Source organism: Gracilinanus agilis, chromosome 3, assembly GCF_016433145.1.
Source record: "Gracilinanus agilis isolate LMUSP501 chromosome 3, AgileGrace, whole genome shotgun sequence".
In the NCBI taxonomy this organism is placed as follows: Eukaryota; Metazoa; Chordata; class Mammalia; order Didelphimorphia; family Didelphidae; genus Gracilinanus; species Gracilinanus agilis.
The window spans coordinates 258,164,532-258,188,590 of record NC_058132.1 but is presented as its reverse complement, the minus strand read 5'-3'; the positions used below and the strand labels follow the sequence as shown (position 1 = coordinate 258,188,590).

The 24,059-nt window shown below is 34.4% G+C and overlaps 1 protein-coding gene across 2 annotated transcripts in view; it reads right to left on the bottom strand.

Annotated features, from left to right (window-relative positions):
- TTC21B (tetratricopeptide repeat domain 21B) overlaps nucleotides 1-24,059 on the bottom strand; it is a 97,838-nt gene that overhangs the window by 33,336 nt on the left and 40,443 nt on the right. For both annotated transcript variants that reach the window (XM_044669818.1, XM_044669820.1), the window contains exons 14-21: nucleotides 22,001-22,222; nucleotides 16,974-17,212; nucleotides 10,453-10,525; nucleotides 7,561-7,671; nucleotides 5,385-5,523; nucleotides 3,549-3,655; nucleotides 1,356-1,544; nucleotides 89-199 (exon numbers count right to left, since the gene is read on the bottom strand). In XM_044669818.1, the coding sequence (XP_044525753.1) occupies nucleotides 89-199; nucleotides 1,356-1,544; nucleotides 3,549-3,655; nucleotides 5,385-5,523; nucleotides 7,561-7,671; nucleotides 10,453-10,525; nucleotides 16,974-17,212; nucleotides 22,001-22,222 (1,191 nt within the window). The remainder of the gene's footprint in view (nucleotides 1-88; nucleotides 200-1,355; nucleotides 1,545-3,548; nucleotides 3,656-5,384; nucleotides 5,524-7,560; nucleotides 7,672-10,452; nucleotides 10,526-16,973; nucleotides 17,213-22,000; nucleotides 22,223-24,059) is intronic.

Below are 24,059 nucleotides of genomic sequence, written 5' to 3'. Positions count from 1 at the left end.
TATGGTTATATTTCAGCAATTTATCTTTAGAAAGTGCAGAGAAAATAAATATTTATCATAGTTGAATTTCATAGCAAAATTCACTAACCATGGTAGCAGCTTCATTATCTTGGTCATTCTTCAGTAAGAGTGCACAATGACGTTGACAGGCATCAGGGTCATCTTGTGCCAGGTACAAACGTGCAAGTTCTAACATTGCCTATACATATAAAAAATTGATTAAAATTACATCTAATTTTTCAGGAATCTCTAGAACTCTATTTTGAATGAAAGGAATATTTCTCAAATTAAACTAAACTAGATCCTAAATATAAGAAGATGATGATAGTAGGAAATGTAGGAAAAGTAGGATGATGGTAGGAAAACAACAGATATTTTCCATGTGTTTTTTGTAATGCTTCTGGGATTCTGAAAATTGGTCATTTCAACTTTTATAAAGGCAAGGTGGTATAGTAGAAAAAATACTTAAGTTGGAGTCAGGAGAGTTGGAAAGGAAAGTTGTTCAAAGTCCTTTCTCTAGCACTAATAAGTAGTTCTGTGTCTTATGGCAATGTACAACTTCTTTAGACAATTTTCTTTACATGTAAAACAAAGATATTAGACTAGATGATCTCTAAGGTTTCTTTTATCCCCCAATAATAAACAAACAAATGCTAATTTGTTTGGTAATTAGGTAGAAGGAAGTTTTTGTTTAGTTATATTTTATTAATGCTATAAAATAATTAAAATTTTCTCACTTCTAGAAGCTATATACTAGTTTCAAAATTTTCAAACACAAGCTTTAACTTTGAGAATACAATGACATTTTGTCTCATCTCTTATTCAAGAATTTTACCTATATAACATAGTATGCTTGTTCAGCTTAATAATATACTAAGTAGATCTTATTAAGAGTAATCAAATTTAAGCTAGCAGAATCAGGAAAAATAATTAAGCTCACACACACATTTTTATTCTAGATATGTCTACCAAATATTTCCCCACCACAATTTTACTAATTGTGCCCTAATCACAAAATGTATATATCTAATTTGAAATGATTTGAAACAGATTACTAAATCACAAGATAAAGAACATTAAAAAATGGCTTAGAGATTTATTTTATAATTATGTATTTGGAATTTTTATCATCATCAATTTATTTACTAAACATTTCCAATTTGAGGTATGACACCAATAGTTTTGGTTTTATTCTGAACTAGTTTCCTAATACCATTTCTTTAATTTTAAAAAAAGGTAATTTGTGTTAGATTTCTCCTCAAATGTTTATAAACAATATAGTCAGAATTTGTTTTTCAAAGAAATTTGATATTTTCTATCAAAGGTACTATGAAAAAATTTATAAAAGAACTGACCTTGTTATCTGTTTCACAATAAACAAGAGCCTCTTTGTAAAATTTAATTGATTTCTCGTAGTCTCTTTGAGCAGCAGAATGTTTTGCAATCTCTGCACAAATTTCAGCTGCTAACTGTTTCTGTGTGGGGACTGCATCTGGCTGCTCCATCTGAACACGTTTTAGTACTCGGGCTTGTAATTCTCGAGCCTGAAAGCAATAAAGGATAATGACATGAGGAAGTAGAAGAGGGAAAAGAAAAGAAAAAAATGCATTCTAAATAAATAATTTCTAAATAACTATCACATAACATTTCATTTCTGACATTATTGACATAATAGTTCATATGCAAACAAAATATCTTTCCTGCATCTCATTTTGCCTTCATAATTTATTTAAAGTAAAAATGCCCATGAAAAATTTTACAAGTGAGACAATCTGTATTACCTTTCCTGGTGTATCAAAATGATAAAAGTCCTCTTTTGAAGGGTTTTTTTTTTGACTTGAGCAATAAAAGGCCTGTTAAATAAGAATTGGCATTTGTATTGCCCTAATAAGGGCTCAGCAAAGACTTTGGACAATGAGATATTCTTTAGGCAATTTTCTTTTCTTATAAAACAGAAGTCAGACTAAATGATCTCTTAAGGTTTCTTTTACTCCCAATACTAAACAAACTAATACTAATTCTTTGCATACTAAATATTTGGTGTGCCTTTTACTACATTATTAAATTAATAATGCATTAATACATTATTATTATAATACATTATTTTGAGTTTATTGTAGCATATGGTGTAAGATGTTAGCTTAAACATTAATTTTTGCCACAATTCTTTCCAGTCATCCCAGCAGCTCTTGTCAAAGTTTTTCCTAAGTAATTTGTGTTCTCAAGTTTACATAACACTGGGTTTTCAATTTTACATGACTCTTACTTACTGGCCATCACTGTTTTACTTTTAATTACTTAGCATGATACTTAGAAACATCTAGGATATGCTCAGTAAGTGGCTGTTTAATTGTAGTGCACACTATTTCAAAACCAAAGAAAGAGCAAAATTTAATAGAAAGGTCATTCTACCTATTTAACTGGGTGTTTAAGCAACTTTCACAATTATGTAACCTGCAGCATTTTTGTTCTGAAAATTCAATTTTCTGAAAGCAGAAAAACCAAACTATTATCCTTTCAAGTCAGTTACAAATTCGATCAAACTATTTAGTACCTATAATCCAAAGGCACACTGAAACACATTACTATGTACACGAAAAAAGCTATTCCTATTATTTACAAATGGGAAAATGGGAAAAAAGGCTTTAAAAAGACAAAATAAATAGCACATTTTCATTCTGTGTGAGCAAAGTACTGCCTCTCTAGTTATTGCACTACAGGATAATGATGACAGGAAAACTATAACAATTATAGTTATCTTACTCTCAATTGTATTGTTTTCTTTATAAACATATGAATTAAGGGTTTATCAAATATCACTAACTGCTCTACTAGGGCACAAAATTTAATAAAAAGCAAAACCATTATAACAGCAATACTTCAAAGTTTTTAATAAAGTAACATTTTTATTTATTTATTTATTTTTTATATTTTTAAACCCTTAACTTCTATGTATTAGTTCCTTGGTGGAAGAGTGGTAAGGGTAGGCAATGGGGGTCAAGTGACTTGCCCAAGGTCACACAGCTGGGAAGTGTCTGAGGCCAGATTTGAACCTAGGACCTCCTGTCTCTAGGCCTGGCTCTTAATCCACTGAGCTACCCAGCTGCCCCTAAAGTAACATTTTTAGTTATTCTAAACTAAAAGCAAAAAGTCTATATAGAATGTTAGTCCCTACTGGGATTTAGTGGTATCCATCCATCCCTTTTTATAGACTAAAAATGAGTAACTTGTTCAAGATCAAATAGCTACTCAGGGGTAGATCTGGGAACAGAACCTACAGCTCTCAACTTGAAGACTAGGGTTCTTTTCCACAGCCTTGCTTAATTTTCAAACCAGTTTCTTAGAAAGTTAAAGCCCAAATTACACCTATTTCCTATAGCTTCTATATTTTCTGAATTATCTTTTTATTATAAACATTCCTTATTTAGGATAATTTTTTTCTATCCCTGCTATACCACATTCAATTATGTGTGTAGGATGGTGATGATAGGGGTGACTACATTCTTCCCCTGCATGTACATATGAATTATTTTTCCTCTATTATTTACCTGTTGCAATGCAATGACTGCTTCTCCAGGCTTTTCCATTTTGCTATAAATTTTTGCTAAGAGAACTTGATAACGCCCATCTTCTATTAGAGCAGACAGTTCATTTACTATCAAGAAGTTAAATGTTGAAAAAAGAAAAAAATGTTTTAACTCAGAAATAAAAAACAAAAAGCATTTAATAAATTTTTAATTTCTTATTTGAGAAAATGATTCATTTTCAAAAATATGGAATGATGATTATAAAAAGTCCAGAATAGTTCAAGATTGTTAAGAATCAGGGGGACAAACTTCAAATGATAATTAAATACATTTTTTACATTAAGAACTAAATCTATCAATACAAATGAAAAGCTTTAATTTACATTTGATCCTTTTTCATCCTTTCTTCTTTTTAAATCCTTCCCCTTACCCTCATTGAAACAAACGCTTTTTTTTTTAAACCCTTACCTTCCATCTTGGAGTCAATACTGTGTATTGGCTCCAAGGCAGAAGAGTGGTAAAGGTAGGTAATGGGGGTCAAGTGACTTGCCCAGGGTCACACAGCTGAGAAGTGTCTGAGGCCAGATTTGAACCGAGGACCTCCCGTCTCTAGGCTTAGCTCTCAATCCACTGAGCTACCCAGCTGCCTCCAGAAACAAATGCTTTTGAGTGTCATGTTCCTCCAACCTTCCTGCCCATGTATCCCTACCCATCAATCCTCCTGGCTAGACAGTAAACCTTTCTCTCTTCCCCTATCCTTACCACTGCAAAAGAAAAATCAGAATTTCCTTCATCTCATACCCTCAGTTCTCACTCCCTGTATTGGGCAGGACTCTTTTAGGCAATTCACTACGCTCACATGATTATTCACCTTTTAGGTGATCAAGGAATCACTAAATATAGTTCTTCTCATAAGATGGAGAAACTTACAGCCCTTATCAACTATCCTGGTGCAGCATCCTGCCAGGGCTTATCACATGACTTAAAGACTGCTGTGTCTTTCTATGAAATCAGTGGTTGAATTTCTCTTTAATGTGCTATCTCTCTCAAGAAGAGCATGAGCTCCTTAAGGTCAGGCCTGTTTTACTTTCCTATTTGGATCTCCAAGGCTTCACACATAGTAAATGCTTGATAAATTATTTTTTGATAATTTATAAAGTATTTTATTGCTGTTTAAATAAATCGGCAAATAAAATGTCCAAATGTTATTCATAAGATAAGAAGTAAAAGGCACATCTTAAATAAAGCATAATGATCCAATTTATGACTTCATACTGTTATGAATCAAAGTAGAAAAAGGGACTTGGCTTGAATACCACTTATAGAAAACAGAAACACAATATTATAGCCAAATATTTCTTTTCATTACTATCCAATTCAAAACTATTTCATATTTAAACAATTAAAACAATTAAACAATTAAAAATAAAATACAAAAAACACTTAAGTGAAAATTAATTGAATATTTCATATCTTTAGCACCACTTCAAAATTCTGACAAACCTACACATTTTCGTATAAAATTTGACTGTGAACAACATGTGTATTCCTGAAAAGTATAAATTTAAGTCTTATAAATTGAATTTTTAAATTCACTGAAGGTGCTAGTTATTTACAGGAAAGAAGTCTTCTAGAGAGTAACAAACCATTTTGTAACATAAATAACCACCTTCCTACGAGTCTGTCTTGGATTTTCAAATATGATGTTTTGATAAAGACTAGGATACTTGAATATTAAATAAAGAACTAAGAGTAAACAGTTTACCAACATTTACATTTAAGCAAAAATATGTATTAAAAAAACCTAAATTAAAAAGCTAGGGCATATATAGTTTTAAATTAAAAAGATATTCATACCAGGTTCATGGGCTAAAGCATGTTGAAGAACTTTCTCTGCCTTTTCATAACGTTTCAGTTTTAGTAAAAGCTCAGCCAGATCATAACAAAGAAAATTCTGTTGACCACTTTTCAGTGCTGCTTCATAGTAAGTGATTGCCTAAATACAAAACTCTTTTTAAAGGGGAGAGGCAATTTAAATAACATTCAACAATAATTATTTTCCATGTCCTATAAACAATAAAGATACTAAAAATAATAAATATATAATTAAGAGGATTTTGTTCATAGACACATTTCCTAAAATAGCCTAAATTTTGTGAATTATATATGGAAAAAGGTTTAAAACTTCAAATATAATACATGGCATCAAGGTAAAAAAAAATTTTTTTTTGAAAGTAGGTCTCTCTATTACCTAAGCTAATGGTAGCTATTCCTGGGCCCAATCACAGTACTCTTCATGACGGAAAATTTACCCTTCTCCGTTTTTCCAGTCTGGGCTAGTCTGTGCCTCCTGAGGTAGTACACTGCTTACTGTTCCAGCGGGGTGGGGGTGGGGGGGCACTCACCATACTTATGCCAGAATTACTACAGATACCTACTGTAGCCCAGAACTCTTGAACTCAAGAGATACGCTTGGCTCTAGCTCTCTCAGACATGAGTATTAGAGGCTATCACATCTAGCCCCAACATTCTTTTTTTTATGAGCAGTTAATTCATTTAATGAAAACAAAATCCAAATGAGACTAAAGTTATGAGTTCAGCTACATAGACAAGTTAACCTCATTGTGATACCAGGCTAGATGTAGAATACAAATATCTGAGGCTAATATCTTAAAAATGTAAGAGTTCTGAAGAGATCTGACAAGAGTATGTAGGCAGTGTAAACCCATGACCAAAATCAAGTCATTGTGCTTACTTACTGTGGATCAAAAGGAAACAGGAGGGTTATTAGGAATATTCATATTTTCTCATATAGTGAAAACTGTATGTGAATAGAAACTTCAATATAACTTTAAACATGGTGGTCGGGGCTTTAGTTTATTTAGTTCTTAAGGAGCAAAAATTTACTGTATAAAACTGAAAGATTTCTACATGTTCAAAAAGTCCTGAAAAAAATTTTGAGGTCAAAGTTTTTGAGGTCAGTCAGTCAGTCAACAAGTATTTATTAAGCAATTATTCTGTGTCAAGAATTGTGTAAGTTCTGGAGCTACAAAGAAAGCTAACAATTTAACATATGTAGTAAGCACCTATTGTATGTATAGAATACAGTACCAAATGTTGAGAAACACACTTTACTTAAGCCATGATTTTCTAGGATTTTGCCATTTAAGTGAGGGATAAGATACACTGTTATTTTAATATGTCACTGTAAGGGCATTATAAAACCTTTGTTAGAGAAAGTCTGAGGGGGGAAGTTTTATCAAAAGAAGAGATAAGTCTGATAAGACTTCCCAGGAGAGGTGGCATCTGACTTGAATTTTACTAAGTCAATAGGCATTTATTAGGTGCCTGTTATGTGCAAAGTACTGAGAATTCAAAAAGAGGTAAAAGACAGTCCCAGTACTTAAAGATCTTGGCTTTAGAGGAGAGGGAGGAATTTAGCAGATAAAGAGTCTGAGAATAGATATTTTAGGCAAATGGAAGAGAATGAACAAATGTGGGAAGACACAGGAAACAAGTGGAGAAAGATGGCAAGCACAGTCCAGTTGACATTAACAAAGAAGGTAGTAATATGAAATATCAGAAAAGATAAGTAGGTGCCAGATTATGGTGAGATTTGAATGACAAGTAAATAAGTCTGAATGTTTTTTAGGGGGCAGTAGGGAGCCATTTAATAATTTTGAGCGGAGTGATGATATGACCACATCTATGCCTTCAAAAAGAAATTCTAATTTGTGAATACAAATTGAATGTTTTGTAGACATCAGATGAGTACATATTACTTTTTTTTTTAAACCCTTAACTTCCGTGTATTGACTCATAGGTGGAAGAGTGGGCAATGGAGGTCAAGTGACTTGCCCAGGGTCACACAGCTGGGAAGTGTCTGAGGCCAGATTTGAACCTAGGACCTCCTGTCTCTAGGCCTGACTCTCAATCCACTGAGCTACCCAGCTGCCCCCTACATATTACTTTTTGAAGGGCTACTTCATAGCACAGTGCTTGAGAAATTTGGTCCAGTGGATTTATTTTTTACCTTGGAATAGTTATGAGTCTTGACCAGGGCTTTCCCAATTTTACTTGCCAATGTGCCATCTTTTGGGTTTTGCTTAAGAGCTTGCTCATATGCTTCTATGGCTTCTTCAGGCTACAATTGTCAGAAATAAGAAGAGATTAGGGTAACTAATAAACCAAGAAAATTAACACAAAATTCCACTGACCAGCAAGTCCCTGTGTATCTCCCTCTTCTCAGACTTCCCTATTGTCTAAGCACAATAATATTAAATTAGGCCAAAAGGAAGTAAATTTCTATAGCAAACTTCATTGTCTTATTTTTTTTAAATTGCCACTGTCACAACAACCTTCAGTAACCCCCACTCTGAGCAGTCATCAGCCATCAATACCTAGGCAAGATACCTCCCCCAGCAAAATAATGACAACTCCCTGAAGGCTTAATGATTAGCAGTTATTTTCAAGAAATTATTTTTTGAATGAGGTACATACATTTATTTAGACATAATACAATTGTACCTTGATAGACTACAGTATAAAAGACACACTTTTATACGTACCGGAGAGCCAAAAAATTTGTGCAACATGCTTTATTGCAAAATTCACTTTACCTAGAACTGAAACAAGAATATCTCCAATGTATGCCTATATGATGGACATTCTTGATCAATCTGGATAAAAAGAATGGCTGCTTTGAGTGATTACATATTTCTTCTTGGGGATGCTGCAATACTTTTGGACATGATGTATCCAGCTCAACTTTATTTGCGAACAGAAGTATTCGGAAGACCTTACAATCTATTAAGAATCTCTCTTTAACCTGGTATTTCCACTGGATCACTTCTATTACAGTGGTGGATCATCTTTGACAAAATGAAATCTACCTATTATAAGTCCTGTCTGATATTCATGATAAAAAGGATAGTGAAAAAGGATTATTTGTTTTTATATCTTACAGGGAAATTTTGAATGATCTTGAATAATTCTGATGTATGGATGAAGGCATTTTTTGAAAAAGAACCTGTAAAGTAGTGTTTGGTTCCTTACATTAAAAGCACTCTGGACTTTTGTATTTGTTACATATTTAAGTCAATTGTTTCAAAGAAAAGATGCATAGTACTAGTTGTGAAAGTCTCAATGAGGATGACTCCAGTATGTGTATAAATGATTTTAATAAATATTTTACATAGCTTACTAGCTATTAATGTGTTCTTTTGCTTTTGGGGGGGGGGAATAGAAGGTGGTGGTGGATATTAGTACCACTTTTTACATGAAGCTTTTCCAGATTCCCTTTAGAGCTGCTTGTTTCATAGAGTCACCAAATTCCATATTTTTATTTCAGTTATATTTTGCATATATTTACCATATACATGCATATGATCTCAATGAGAGTTCTTAAGCTTTTTGAGGGCAGAGACTGTTTCATTTTTGTCTTTGTATCTCCCATTCCTGACACATGGTAGGCTTGTGCCTATGTAGTCATAAATGACTTAGTGATGTTAACGAGGTATGAGATTTTTTTTCCTCTCGCATCTTCGATATCTTGTTAATTAATCTCTCACAACTACTGCCTGGAGTATGTAATTCTGCTATGGATACTTGGCCTAATCCAACTGCTTTTCCAATATTTCTTTTAGTGCCGTGTTTACATCCTCTAGAAGTATATCTGGAACTATTAATTAGAATCCAAGTGAGGTGGCTCTATTATCTTTTCTTTCAAACATTTATATTTGTTTTTAACATGGTTACATGATTCATGCTCCTACTTTCCCCATTCACCCCCCGCACCCCACCCCCCCATGGCCGATGCACATTTCCACTGGTTTTAGCATGTGTCATTGATCAAAACCTATTTCCAAATTGTTGGTAGTTGCATTGGTGTGGTAGTTTCGAGTTTACATCCTCAATCATGTCCACCTCAACCCATGTGTTCAAGTAGTTGTTTTTCTTATATGTTTCCTCTCCTGCAGTCCTTCCTCTGAATGTGGGTAGTGTTCTTTACCATAAATCCCTCAGAATTGTCCTGGGTCATTGCATTGCTGCTGGTACAGAAGTCCATTACATTCGATTTTACCATAGTATATCAGCCTCTGTGTACAATGTTCTTCTGGCTCTGCTCCTTTCACTCTGCATTAGTTCCTGGAGGTCTTTCCAGTTCACCTGGAATTCCTCCAGTTTATTATTCCTTTTAGCACAATAGTATTCCATCACCAGCATATACCACAATTTGTTCAGCCATTCCCCAATTGAAGGACATACCCTCCTTTTCCAGTTTTTCACCACCACAAAAAGCGCAGCTATAAATATTTTCGTACAAGTCTATTTATTAATGATCTCTTTGGGGTACAAACCCAACAATGGTATGGCTGGATCAAAGGAAAGGCATTTTTTATAGCCCTTTGAGCATAGTTCCAAATTGCCAGCCAGAATGGTTGGATCAGTTCACGGCTCTATTATCTTTTGACTCTTAAAAAGTTTGTTACAAAAATGACTGCAAAACTTTTCCATTTTTTCTTATATTTGTTGTCTTCCCTTTTTGTTCCTAAAGATATTTTGCTTAGTTGGATCTCTTGATAAGTTTTATTTAAACTGGTTTATGTTTTAAAATAGTTCAATATAAATTTTTAATTTTTTTCTTATTTTTATTCTTTTTCTACCTTTGCACTAATTTTGACCTCTTCTCTAACAACAGGAGGTTACTTTACACAAGTATCTGATTCAATAATGACAACACTATAACAATAACAAGTCAAATCTTATTTGGAAAAAAGAATCAATTTCATTTTTATAGCATATAATTTCAATAATTAATTAAATTTTTAACAAATTAGATGGTTTTCTAGTTCTTGATACTTTACCATAACTATCTTCTGCTAACCATTAAGAATTATCAGTTATAAGCAATGCAAGTTCTTACCTCTTGTATGTTCATGTATGCATCACCAAGGAGAAGAAAGGTATGAGGATTGGGCAATTTTTCTACAAGGTCTCTGGAAGACAAATTTTATTCATTAAATTATTTGTAATATGTGTATGAACCTATCACTCTAAGCCAAAAACTTACTTCTTCTCCAAGTCATAGATATATGATTTATGTAAACAAATAAGTATTAATGCACTTACTAAACATTGAACTATTTTTACAGTACAAAATTTACAAAGCCTATGGTTAACATTTATTACAAAATTAATATATGTTGCCTAACATCTCTTCTTAAACGGGGAAAATACCAATGAAATCTTGATGCCAGTTCAGAGTAGTGAACATTCTTTTTAAATTAACTTTCTGATTGAGTATTAGAAATAGTTTTATTTCAAACTATTTGTGTAGAAAGCTTTCTAAAGGTATATGAGGTTAGTTTTTTGCTTTTAACATCTAAGTCAAGTAAATACAATTTTCTTTTTCTCTGATGATGTTGATTACTGCAGGATCTAGGTCATAGAGCGGATTGGTACTGGATCTGGAGTTAAAATCCTGCCTCAGACACTTCCTGACTACATGACCGTGATTAAGTCACTTAACTTCTACCTTAGTTTCCTTGTATATAAAATGGAAATATTAATAACATCTACTTTCCTAGTGTCATGAGGGAAAAAAGATATTTTGCAAACTTTAAAGTTCTATCTAAATGCCATCCATTATTAGCTATTATCTTCAATCACATCTGAGAGTAGCTTTTGAAGTCAGTAAAATCTCCCTTATCCAGAATCATATAAAAAGGTTCCATTCCAGAAAAATCAAGTCTAGATATTTGAAGTTTGAATATTCTGAATCTTTTCTACTCTTTTGATGGAAATCTTTCTAAAATGCACTCTCTTCTCCCACTCATCCTCTCTATACGTATGTATATTTAAAATATCCCTGCTTTCCCCCCAAAAAGAGAACTAAGCATAACTTTTCTTAATGACTGAAGATCACTATTTGAATTCTGAATATATTCTTGTCCATTACATGTAAATAGTACGCAACAATGACCAATATCGAAGTGTGTTTGGCATGACAATTAAAAAAAAGAGAGAATATGAACTGCCTGGAAACAAGGATTATTTCATTGTTTTTATTTCTATTTTTAGTGTTTAGCACACAGTTCCTGGTACACAGTAGGTACTTAATAATGCCTGTTGATTGACTTATCCTTGGACAATCTGATTTAACTCAGTTTCTTCTCCAATGCTTCAAGTTGTTTTATAAAGCAGTACACAATCTGTAACTGGCATATATTCTAGGCTGCCATATCTATGTGCGATAAGACTAAGTATTTTTTGGCTCCGGCAGTCATGCACTAGGTCTAAATTCTATTATCTTTCCTCTAATCTTGCTTCCACAAAGCCTCTCAACTATTTGAAGATAGCTATCATCCCCTCAACATTCCAGAAAAGGCTTCTAATCTATAAACACAAAAAACTAAATTGAATCTTAATTAGTCTTAATTAATCTGAACTTGCTTATAAAAATATTCTACCTTTTAAATTAATATTGAGTGACGGGGCATTTCTTTGATCTTTACTGAGAACCACTCATATAAAACTTGATCTGAGTACTTTAACTTTTTACAAGTTGCAACAATATTCAGTGGATTAGCTGAGTCAGAATCTTCAAAGAGTTTGAACAGTTGCGCTTCTGAGTCTTTCTATAAAGCCAACAGAATATTGATCCATGAACATTTATGTAGACTATAAGGTTATAACTTTCTGCACATGATGCATTCTCCACACTCCTTAACTATATAATGCTTGGCATGCAGATTTGGGTGTGAACCACGACACTGACATTTACTAGGTTGTTATCATAGGAAAGTCACAACCTCTCTCAATTTTTGTGCAGAACAAATAAGATTATAAATGTTAAGTAACTTTATAAACTTTAAGTACTAAATAAATGTTGGCTACAACTGCTAAGTACTCTTTACATTTAATAGTCATTCACTACTTTGTCCCAACCTATATATTATCATTATATATTTATCTCCATCCCATACCATATGGCCCAGCCAAATTGGTATTCTCCCTGTTCTTCACACGCAGTATGCCATCTCCTATCTTTGTGGCAAAATGTAGTCCTTCTCCATCTTCGCCTCAAAGAATCCCTTTCTTCCTTTAAGATGTAGCTCAAAACACTTTCTCAGATCCCTAATTTTAGTATCGTCCCTCTATATTCATACTGTAGATACTTACACATGTACATGATATTTCATCTAGTAGAACGTTAATCCTTGAGAGCAGGGATTATTGTCTGGATCCTCAGTACCTAGTCATAGTGTCTGGCACATAAGGATAGGGATAGGGATTTGACTTATGATTTCAAGGGCATATAGATAACTCCTAGGTCAAGAAACTCCCTGTGTTAATGCAGGGTAGCATCTGCATCTCCTATGGAGAGTATCTTGGAGAGACAAATGTCTAGGAGATTTAAGTAACTTTACCAGAGTCACATACTTACCCCGTATTAGTCAGAGAAAGAAATAGAATTCAGGTCTTACTGGTTTCAAGTCCCCATCTTTTTCAACTGTGCTATGCTGGCAAATAGTAGGCCCTTAATAAATGTTTGTTGATTTATTGAGGCTATTAAAGTGCAAATGAATGATTTTCATGCCCTTCCTGCTCTGAAAAGGGTAGAGAAGTCATATGAGATATAGAATACTGCTTTTCCCATGCATAGGTATTTTATCTACTGTATTTTTGTTGCTAGCTCTTTTCGTTTCTGATATGAAAAGGTGTCTGTTATTTACTGAATCCTTAACCTTCTGTGCTTCTAATCTTTTGCAAACTCTTCCCTCTTCTTTTCTTTTGGGTCCCATGTTGTTTTCACTGGGATTCTCAGTTTTCATTTGAGATAGCTAGCTTGTTACAGACAATACAAGCTAATCTGCATGTTTCATTCTTTTTGGCCAGTGAACTGAGTGGGTATATATCTTTAGCTCTTCAACATTATTTTGCAGTTTTCATTGTTTGGGAGGTACTTTTTGGGACCTGTTTTATCACCAAAGGTTGTTTTGTTTTGTCTTTTGGCCTATATCTAGGCTTAGTGTTAATTCCAGATGGCTAGGATCCAAGCAAAGCTTAAGTTTTACTTTAGAGTGTAGCCAAGATTAATCTGAATCTGTATTGTTATGATAATGACCTCTGAATATTGCTTTTTAGGAACTATAATCCTCATATGAAAGTATTTTGCCATCAATTGCTTCTTTCTCCTTTAAAGGCATAACTAAAACAATACTCTAAGGATTCCAGTTTAACTGAGGATTTTATAATAGTACTTCAGTGGATCCATGATTTCACTTCTGTGAAGTACTTCATCAGGGCACATTATAAGCCATCCCCGCCTTCTCATACAGTAGGATTCTTGTCCTTGCTTTCTAATAGTTCTTCCACAGAGGAACCACCCAATATACTAAAAGACTCCTTCTAGGTCTTTTCTATATTTTCTAGATGGAAGTGGAGTACTTTGGCAGTGTATCTGTTATCCCTCCTCCCTGACACATAAGTGACACAAGTCTTATTCCCATCAGTCCTTTATATCACTGTTTAAGCACAGATTGTGCTGCAGGCCATTTATGCCCATTTTTCACATCCCCATTATGCTTTGGGTCGCCTGCAATATTTCTGGATTTGAAATCATATGGTTGTGACTGAGAAAACATTTGGGTTAAAAAAAATGGGTCGTTATGTCAGGGTACAGCTTTGAATGATTAAAAGCACTATGCGTTTTTAAAAAAATGCAAACCAGTCTATTCTTTTCCTCCATTATGGGCCTAACTCATTGTACATTGGCAATGACTATCTCAATTATTTGACTGATATACTCCCTTAAAGAAATCCTTCATTTGTACTGATAATCCCTCATATATACACTATATGTAGGTGTCCATATATATAAAAATCTGAACAAAAGACATTTTTCATTCATTTTGGTTTTTCCAAAATAGATTATTAAGCCAGATCTCATGAGTAATCGTGGATCTCCCGGCAATGTTCTGAAGTTCCATGCATTAAATATCCACAAATAGTAGCACTTGGATGATCAAGAGTTTTTAACCTGGAGTTTACTAAATTGTTTTAAAAATATTTTGTAAACTGTTTTCCTACACAATTTTCTATATATTTTCTATAATATTCTATATATTTTATGTACTTAAAAACATTATTTGGAGAGGAGTCCATACATAAGTTTCACCATACTCCTAAAACATCTTCTCTGACCAGGGAATCTTTTTCCCCAAAATTTAAGATATTATCATAATATGATATATATAGTGATATCCTATTATATTATTATGAAAACCAAAATGTTTTAATTTTCTAGAATTGTTCTGATGAATGAGTTTCCTAGGTAAGTAAATTTCTGGAGTCACATGTTTCAAAAATGTTAAACATTTCGGTGAGTTGTTTTTCAAAGCCAATTTCATTCTCTAAGTATGCTGAACATTTATTGATGACTCAGCATTCTCATTATAAACAATTACTGTAATGTGTTCAAGCAATAGTTTCTAAAAGCTCCTGGGAACACTTTGGTTTTTTTGAAACTCTGGGAGCAGATTGATGGGTGAGGACCATTGGATCTTAGAATGTTCCCAGAGGCCATGAGGACAGGGAAGAAAGCGGTTGGCCCAGGGGGTATAAATACCCTGGCAGCCCTGGCTTTTGGTTCCTTTCACTTCCCTTGGACCTGAGATCTGTGGATCTTGGTCTTTTGGGGATTGGTGACTTGCTTGGCTGAACCTTGCAAGAACCTCCTGTCTTGTACCTGATTAACACTGCCAACCTGTATCCAGACCATCAGTCTTCTTATTCTACGGTCCCCTAGATATTTAGGAATTCAAATCATCTGTAGTTATCTAGGCATCCCAGGGCCCGGGAGGGATCTGGGAAGTGGGCAGGAGAAGAAGAAGAGGGTGGAAAAGGGGTGGATCCTGAAGGCTGTATAGGAATAACATCTAGCAGGAAGAAGAAGCTGAAAGACATCAAGCAGCAGCTTGCTTACCCTGGTTTGGCTGTGGCCAGGCTGAGCCAGAGGAGCTAACTAACCAGAATCAATTACCTGCCTACAGCTCTGAGGGTTTATTATTATCAAATTAGTTAGGGTTTCCCAATTCTTCTACCGATTTCCCAATACTCCTCTTTGCTAAAATATAGATAAACTATTCAAGTACCTTCCTGGAGTGGTTGTTTCATAGCCTCTCTGGGAAGGGAGTCACACAGTCAGATAAACCATTACCAAGGCTAATAGAGCCCAATATCTATCATCAATCAACCCCAGGTGGGACCTGAAGGGATACCATCAATTGACCTGAAGGATCCTGCCTGGGCACTGTTATAAAGGAGGGAGGTGTTACATTGTCTAGCTAGGTGGCAAGCCTCAGTTGATCTTGCACTAGCCACAGTCTGAACCATTACTGCTGTCACACAATTACAGTGGTAGTATTCAGTTTATCCCCTCTCTCTCTCCATCTATCTAGCCCATTTATTTTATAACAACTGGCCTTCCTCTATGACCCTCCAAATGGTTATATTTTTCTAGGATGAAATGCTTTTTTCTGTTTTCTAGGGGGTTGATCTCTTGGCCATGTCCACTGCTACCTGTAACACTAATTGCCAGTTTAGCCCTCTGCTGCTTCTCTGGCCTTCTATTATTTTCTCTCCTCTCTACTTTTCATAGTGTTTATTTCATACTTTTTTAAATTTGGTGCTCAGAGTTTAGCTTTGACAATTATTGCCAGGCAATGAAAACACACCTTTCTCATAACTGACAAACCAATAAAAAATATTATTTATTGCTTCTTCCTGCTAGTTGTATCCAGGACCTATTTTACCTTCTTAGAAGTTCATGGTTATTTATGTGCTGGAATCTGACATCTAAGATGACTAAATTGTTACTATGGCATTACTATACTGTTTTGAATTGCAATGGCATCAGAATTATTTTCCTAAAAAAAACTTCTGTGTCACGTTAGAAAAGTTCTTATCAGGGGGAAGCTGGGTAGCTCAGTGGATTGAGAGCCAGGCCTAAAGACTGGAGGTCCTAGGATTAAATCTGTCCTCAGACACTTCCCAGCTGTGTGACCCTGGGCAAGTCACTTGACCCCCATTGCCTAACCATTACCACTCTTCTGCCTTGGAGTCAATACACAAGTATTGACTCCAAGACAGAAGGTAAGTGTTTAAAAAAAAAGTTCTTATCAGTAATGATTTGCAAGGGAAAAAACCTCAGCACCTAGAAATAAGGTGTAGTAAGATTTTGGAAAGTAGAGTCAGCCATAGGAAGATGTTATCATAAATGAAACTCATTAATAAAGGGAAACTGGGGTAGGAGAAAAAATAGTCATTGGTATGGGAAGACTGGTGAAAGATCTAGTACAGGATTTTGTGTTAGGTAGAAACATTTGAAAAATTAATTTCTAGTGGCAACTTGATATAAAATAGACTAAAATAAACATTTACCTGTAACAGCTGGCATATAATTTTTTCTCTTTTCTGTGCTTTAAGTAAATGTCTGCCATTTTCTCTTTGGTTTCAACAAAATAAGGCTGCTCTGGGGTGACATTTCGAAGCATGCTTAAGGCTCGCTCAACCTCTCCTTGGGCAAGAGCTAGGTCTGCATTAGCAATAGTAACACGTAATTCTTCAGGTGTTCCAGAAAATTCATTGATGGCATCTTGCAAAACTTTTGCTGCTTCATGCTGTAGATGAAATGAAAACATTATCTCAAGCAAAGAGGTATATATACACCAGGAGGGAAACATTTCTAATAATGAATAAGTGATAGAAACTAAACTGTATAAATAATGCGTGGACAAGAATGGTTTAAGATGTCAGAATAAGAAGATGAAAAGAAGTCAGGATTTTTGCACAGTCCATGAAAAAAATAACTGAAATACTAACATGGAATAAGGGTATTTCTTCCTTTGCAACATTTCAAAAGGAAATGAGTGAAGTTGATAATAGTGAGAAGGAATGAAGCAAGGGAATTAAAGGGCTCCTACCTGATGGTATGAATCTAGTGAAAAGATTAATTTGTAATTAAGGTAATCTGTGATAGATAAGTAAAGATGCTGCTGGGGATCTGAGAAAAGGTCAATTTCTGGAGTCTAAAAAAAGGTAGTGAACTATTATGTGTAGAAAAAAAGGACTTCTAAGCAATAACATTTAGTGAAATAATATCATTTTTTATAATTGATACGAGAGGGAGCAGATGGATAGAGAGAAGCCTTTGAGTTAAAAAATACGAGGTTCAAATCCTGCCTCCAAAACACTCTGGATTTGTAACCATTAACAGATTTGTCACTCTCTAAATATCCCGGGCAATTCTTTAAGGATATAAATTAGAATGAAAGTTAAGAGTTAGAATCTGCATTGATGAAGGGGGTTTTTATACCAAGAGTTCCATTGAAATCACAACTCTGAACCAACAAAGGAAAATGAAAGCAGTATAAATTGATTCTTATAATACAAATACTATTGGCCAAATAAATTCTACTAATCTATTGTTGGGAAGAAAATTTCTGAGTCTATTTCCCTCATTTATTAAATAGGGATAAAGAATGCCATACAAGATTATTTGTAAAACTTAATACATAGAAATGGGATGATGATGATGATGATCCAGCATTATCTGGAAGTTCAGTATTAACTATCAAACATGATAAAATTCTCAGTGCTATAAGATATCCAAATAACAAACATGAAATTACCTCAGTTGCTAAGATAATTGCCTTAACTTGGATGTTCTTTTGATTCCATATTTGCTTTAGTTCCTCTATCAGAATTATTTATTTTCCCCATGAAACTTGCTTTGAATGGTACTACTTAGCTGACCTGTCATGTTACTAAATCATTGCTTTATTATAGGACTATAGATCTAGAGCAGCGAAGGCCTGTTTAGTCCATATCCCTCCTTTAACAGATAAAGAAACTAAGTTTCATAGAAGTTAAATGATCTGTCCATGTTTACAGTTAGTAAGGTTCTGTAAGCCAGATTTAGACCTAGATTTTCCTGACTCCATGTCTAGGACTCTATCAATACACTACACTGCCTCTCAATTCCTTTCATGTTGCTTTATTTTTCATGAGTAACAATGCTTGATTTTTTAGTTTGTTCTTACAGCTATATCCAAATATATCTCCTATTTATTACTTTATAATATATTCTTAGGCTCATAGAATCTGTACACTATTAACTCTCTTAAGATGCTACAAAGTAAAGACTATAAGCTTACTGAGGGAAGGTACTCTATCCCCAGCACCTAGGAAAAAGGAATCAATCATTCAATACCATTTCTTAAGCACCAGCTATTTCCCAGACCCAGTGCTAAAAGCCGGGAATATAAAGACAAAAATCAACTCATCAGTCTATCATAGATTTAGAACTAAGATGAACTTTAGAAGTTATAGAGTCTAATCTCCTTATTTTGTACATGAGAAAAATGAATCTAAATGTTTTGGCTACTTAGCTAATAACTGTCTGAGGTGAGATTTAAACTCAGCTCTTCAAATCTAGCACTCTATCCATTTCACTATCTTCCTGTTCTCAAGGAACATATATCATATGAAGTGAGACAACATGGACATATACAAAAATACACAGAATGAATACAAAATAAATACAAGGTAATTGGAAGAAGGAATAGAGGTTGAATTGTGGCTTTAGGGAATAACAGATTTTAGAAAGTGGAAAGGAGGAAATTTATGCCAAACAGCAATAGCAAGTATAAAGGCCATGGAAAGGGAGATTGAATGCAGAATGTTAGGAACAACAAGAAGGCTCGTTTGTCTAGGCCAGTGTTGGTGAATGTTTGTTTTTGAGATCATGTGCCCAACCAGCAATTTCAAGCTGCCTGTGAGCCCCTGATCTTGCTCTTTCTCGGAGCCATTCTGTTGGCTCTTATCTATCTTGCCATCTCTGGCAAGCAGCAGTGTGGAAGGGACCATGCTGAACTGAAATCCAGGACTTGATCTTACTTTAAGTTAGAAAGGCTAATAACCTTATTTCTCTCTTTCTTTCTCTTTATTGATGAATACTTATAAATTTAGTATATAGCCTCCAAGATTAACTTTTATTTATAAAAGAGTTCAAAAGCAGTGAAGAGTCAAAGACAGTACCTAGAATGTGAGTATGATTGACTTGTAGGATAGTGATACTCCCATCAGTAAAAGAGAAGTTTAGAAAGAAAGGAGAGTTAGGAGAAGTTTTTATTTTAACCTAGATAATGAGTTTATTTAGGGGCAAGTTTAGTTTAAGATGATCATAGGACACTCAGTTCAAGATATATAATAGGCAGAAATGTGAGAATGGAAGTCAGTAGAAAGATGTTAGAGCTAAATAGTACATTTTAAGAATCATCATCACAAAAGTGAATGTAGAATCAAGAGAAACTAATGAGTTCACCAAGAGAAACAGTATAGAGGGATAAAAGAGGAAGGCATTGGAGAAAATTCAGGAGTATAGTCATATTTAGTGATCTGAATGAAGATCTAGTAAAGGAACCTAAAAAGTAGTCAGAGAGGCAGGAGGAGAAATAGAAGGAGAATGGTGTTAGGAAAACCTAGAGAGAACATAGCATCAAGGAGAAGAGGGTGATTGACTATGTCAAAGGCTGCAGAAAGGTAAAGAAGGAAGAGAACAGAGAAAAGGCCATTGGATTTCACAATTAAGAGATGATTGGTAAATCTGGAGGGAGCAGCTTTGAATGATAAGGTCAGAAGTCAGACTATAGAGTTAATAGGATAAGAGCAGAAGTGGAGACTCTTATTGTAGATAGCCTTCTCTCAAGGAATTTAACCATAAAAGGAAGGAAACATATGGCACAATATTTAAAAGGGATAAGTGGATCAAGTTAGGGTTTTCTGAGGACGAGAGAAACATGGGAATGTTCATAGGTAGTATGGAAGCACCCAACAGATAGAGAGAGATTAAAGAGAAAGAATGAAGATGATAAGAGTAGACAATCTGCTGGACAAGACAGGATTGAAAAGGATTACTTGTGCATGTAGAGGGGTTAGCCTTGTCAAGGAGAAGGCCTGACTCATTATGTGAAATAGGGGAATAGATGGAGATAGCTGTACGTAGAAAGTGGTTTGCCTTGGCAAAAAGAAGGAAGGCAGAAAAAATGGCAGAAGGCATTTGGGAGATGTGATCTGAGGAGAAGGGTAAAAGAGTAGCATGTCATGAATGGCCTCAAGTTTTTCAGTGAAATATGAGGCAAGATTTTCAGCTGAGAGGGAGGAAGAATAAGAACTATGGAAGGTTTGAGAAGAAATGAAAAGGTTTGGAAAGGCTGCTGCAATGAGTAGAATAATTAGTTATTTAGAGAAGAATAAAAGGATTGTGATATTGCAGGGAGGGCCCACTTGAGAATATGTAATATAAATTTGAAACCGATACAATCAGGATGGTTTTGTGACTTTCTCTGGCTTCATTTGGCAGTAAGTGAGTTAGCATTGGAACTGGATGGTAGGAATAATACAAGGCTGAGGCTTGGTCGAGCAAGTTTTTATTAGGATAAGGGAAGGAAGGATTCAAGGAAAAAGGACAATGTAAAATTGAACTGGTACACCACAGGGTCAAGAGAGGGAAGGGAGGAAAGTAGAGCCAGTGTAGGAATAATGGCTTAGGAGAGAATTAGGAAAGAATAGTAAAGATGAAGAACAGAATTTGGAGCTGAAAGGAAGAGGTAGAGGTAGAATGATAACACTGTGAACAGATAAGTGAATTGCAAAGTTTATAAGCCTGTAAGTTTGTTGGTTGAGATGGGGTGAAGCTAGTCATGGAAAACTTAGCAAGTTAAGAAAATGAGAGGTAAAGATGTTTGAGGTTATGGGTTTGCCAACTAATGAGATATTTTGGGTGACTAAAAAATGAGGAGTCGAGGATAATGTTTAGATTGCAAAACAGGGCAACCAAAAAATGATGCTACCCACCAAAACAAAGAGAAAAATAAGCATTTTTTGAATTGAATATCATATAATCATTGGCATATGATTATATTATTATATTGATAGGAGTATGTTTGTTTAAAATCAATAGCAGACAAGATGATATAGAGATTTTATCTTTCCTTACGTAATTTAAAAGTAGTGTGCTTTTTTAGATAAGATACAGTGTAATACAGTAGAAAGAATATGAGTTCTGGAGTAGGAGAGTTAGGTTAAAATTCTGCCTGATGTTTAATTACCTATATGACCTTTGGCAAGTTATTTAGCCTTTCTATGTTATCAGTTACCTTACCCATAAAATGAAAGTGGACTACATGACATCTAAGACTCCTTTCAGCTCCAAATCTATGATCCAAAAGTTACTCAGGATACGAAGCTTTGCCTAAAACCATGTGCAGCTGGTTCTAATTCAAGGCAATAAAGTATTTTTCCTTGGATGTTCTGGTACAGAGGAATGATTATTATTTTGTGTTTATAACTAAGTGAGAATGAACTAACACCACTGACCAGATAATCTGAACTATATCTCTACCTACCTGTTCTCCATTTAAGCGATGAGCATCTACCAACTCAAGAAAAATTGACAAACGATGACTTGCATCAATCTCGGACTTCTGGGATTTAGATTTTGAAGTTCCAATTCTTCTCATCCCAGGCAAAGTCATTGCCATATGCAAAGTTTTAACAGCTTCTGCTATTTGTCCCATTTTCTTCTGTGATTGGGCTTTTATTAAATGATATAAAGGATATTCTCTTACCTGAAAATATTTTGACATGTTTTAATTATTTCAAGATAATTTTAAATCACAAAATGACAATAAACATTTAAAATGAATGAAATAATTTAAGAAAGGGTAATATATATGTATTTATTTGTTTGTGAGATTTATTTCCTTTTTTAAAAAAAACTTTTTACTGTTATTCATTTAAGTAACATAGATAGAAGGAAAACCATCACTATTGGAGATCTCCAAATACCCTTCCCCTATACAGCAATAAGATAATTAATTTTAATTTTCAGAAAGCCTCCAACAACATCTAATATAGATTTTACTCATATACTATTGTTGAGTTTTATGGGTTGTCATGGCAAAGAATCTAAGTACACAAAGAAGACTGTGCTAGAAGTGACAATTTTGAAAGGCCTTGAAGATAAAAGCTCAAGATAGTTAAAAAAATAGAAGAAAACCAAAATATGATTTTTTTTTACTAAAGAAGGATGCTTGAGGAGACATTAACAACTATTGGCCTGTTTTCTTATATATCTCTATAAAATCTTTATGAGAATAGTACAGGCACACATAGACATTCCAAATGAAATCATAAGGGAGTATGAGGCAAGCTTTCATAAGCAGTTTTCTATAGCAGAGTATATTTTTATGATCACACAGATAACTGAGAACCAAAGAAATAGAAGATTTTGCTGTATTTATTGATTTTTAAGAATGCATTTGGAGCAGTTCTCTTTGTGGTAACAAAGAACTGGACTCAGATGGTTTACTCAATAATTGAGAATGAGTATATTTTGCAGTGTGAAAAGACAAATTTGAGGAATTCAGAGAAACATAGTAAAATCTATATGAACTGAGGAAGAATTAAATAATGTGAAATAATTACAACAATGTAAATAAAAAAATAAAATCACTAGAAGAAAGTTGAACCTTAAATAATGGAAAAATCAATGAAGATACCTAGGAAAGATAATAAAACATATCTCTTAATTCACAACAAACACATTTGTAATATTAATACAAAATGTAATATATACTATCAAGTATATTACTTTATTAGATGTTTTTGCCTAATTTTATTTGTTTGTGGCTCCCCCATTCTCAAAAAACATTCATTCACTGATCCATACAATCCCACTAGCTTTCATCCTATATAGTGACTCCATTTCCTGGTTAAATTCCTTGAGAAAGACACCTACATCTAGAATCTTCACTTCTTTTCTTTTAACTCTTTGCAGTCTTAGAATAGATAACTAAGTGTTGGTTCCAAATCAGTAGGGTGTTAACAGCTAAGCAATTGGGATTAAATAACTTGCCCATGGTCATAAAAGCTCACAAGCGCCTGAATCCAGATTTGAACCTAAGACCTCCTGTCCTCAAGCCTGCCCTTTAATTCATTGAAACACCTAGCTGCCCCTTCTCTGCTAGATCTTTATTCATGGTGCCCTTGTAAAAGTGGATATACTAGGGGTTCTGTTCCGGGCCCCCTTCCATTCTCCCTTTATACTATTTCACTTGATGATCTCATGGGCTCCCTTGGATTCAACTGTCATCACTATATTGATGACTCTAAAATGCTTATCCAGCCCTAATCTCTCTTGCTCTTTAATTATGCATCTCCAATTCTTAGGAGACATTTTAAACTTGACGTTGCATAGACACTTCAAAATCAAAAAATCCAAAAATGAACTTTTCTCCTCCCATCCCAATCCTACCTTTTTCCTAATTTCTCCTTATTGTTAGGGACACTATCACCTTCCCAGTTGCCCAGGTTCACAACATACAAGTTATCCTCAATTCAATTTTAATCACTATGTGTAATAATCCACCACTCCAACATCTCTGGTTTGCTTTGCTTTCTGTC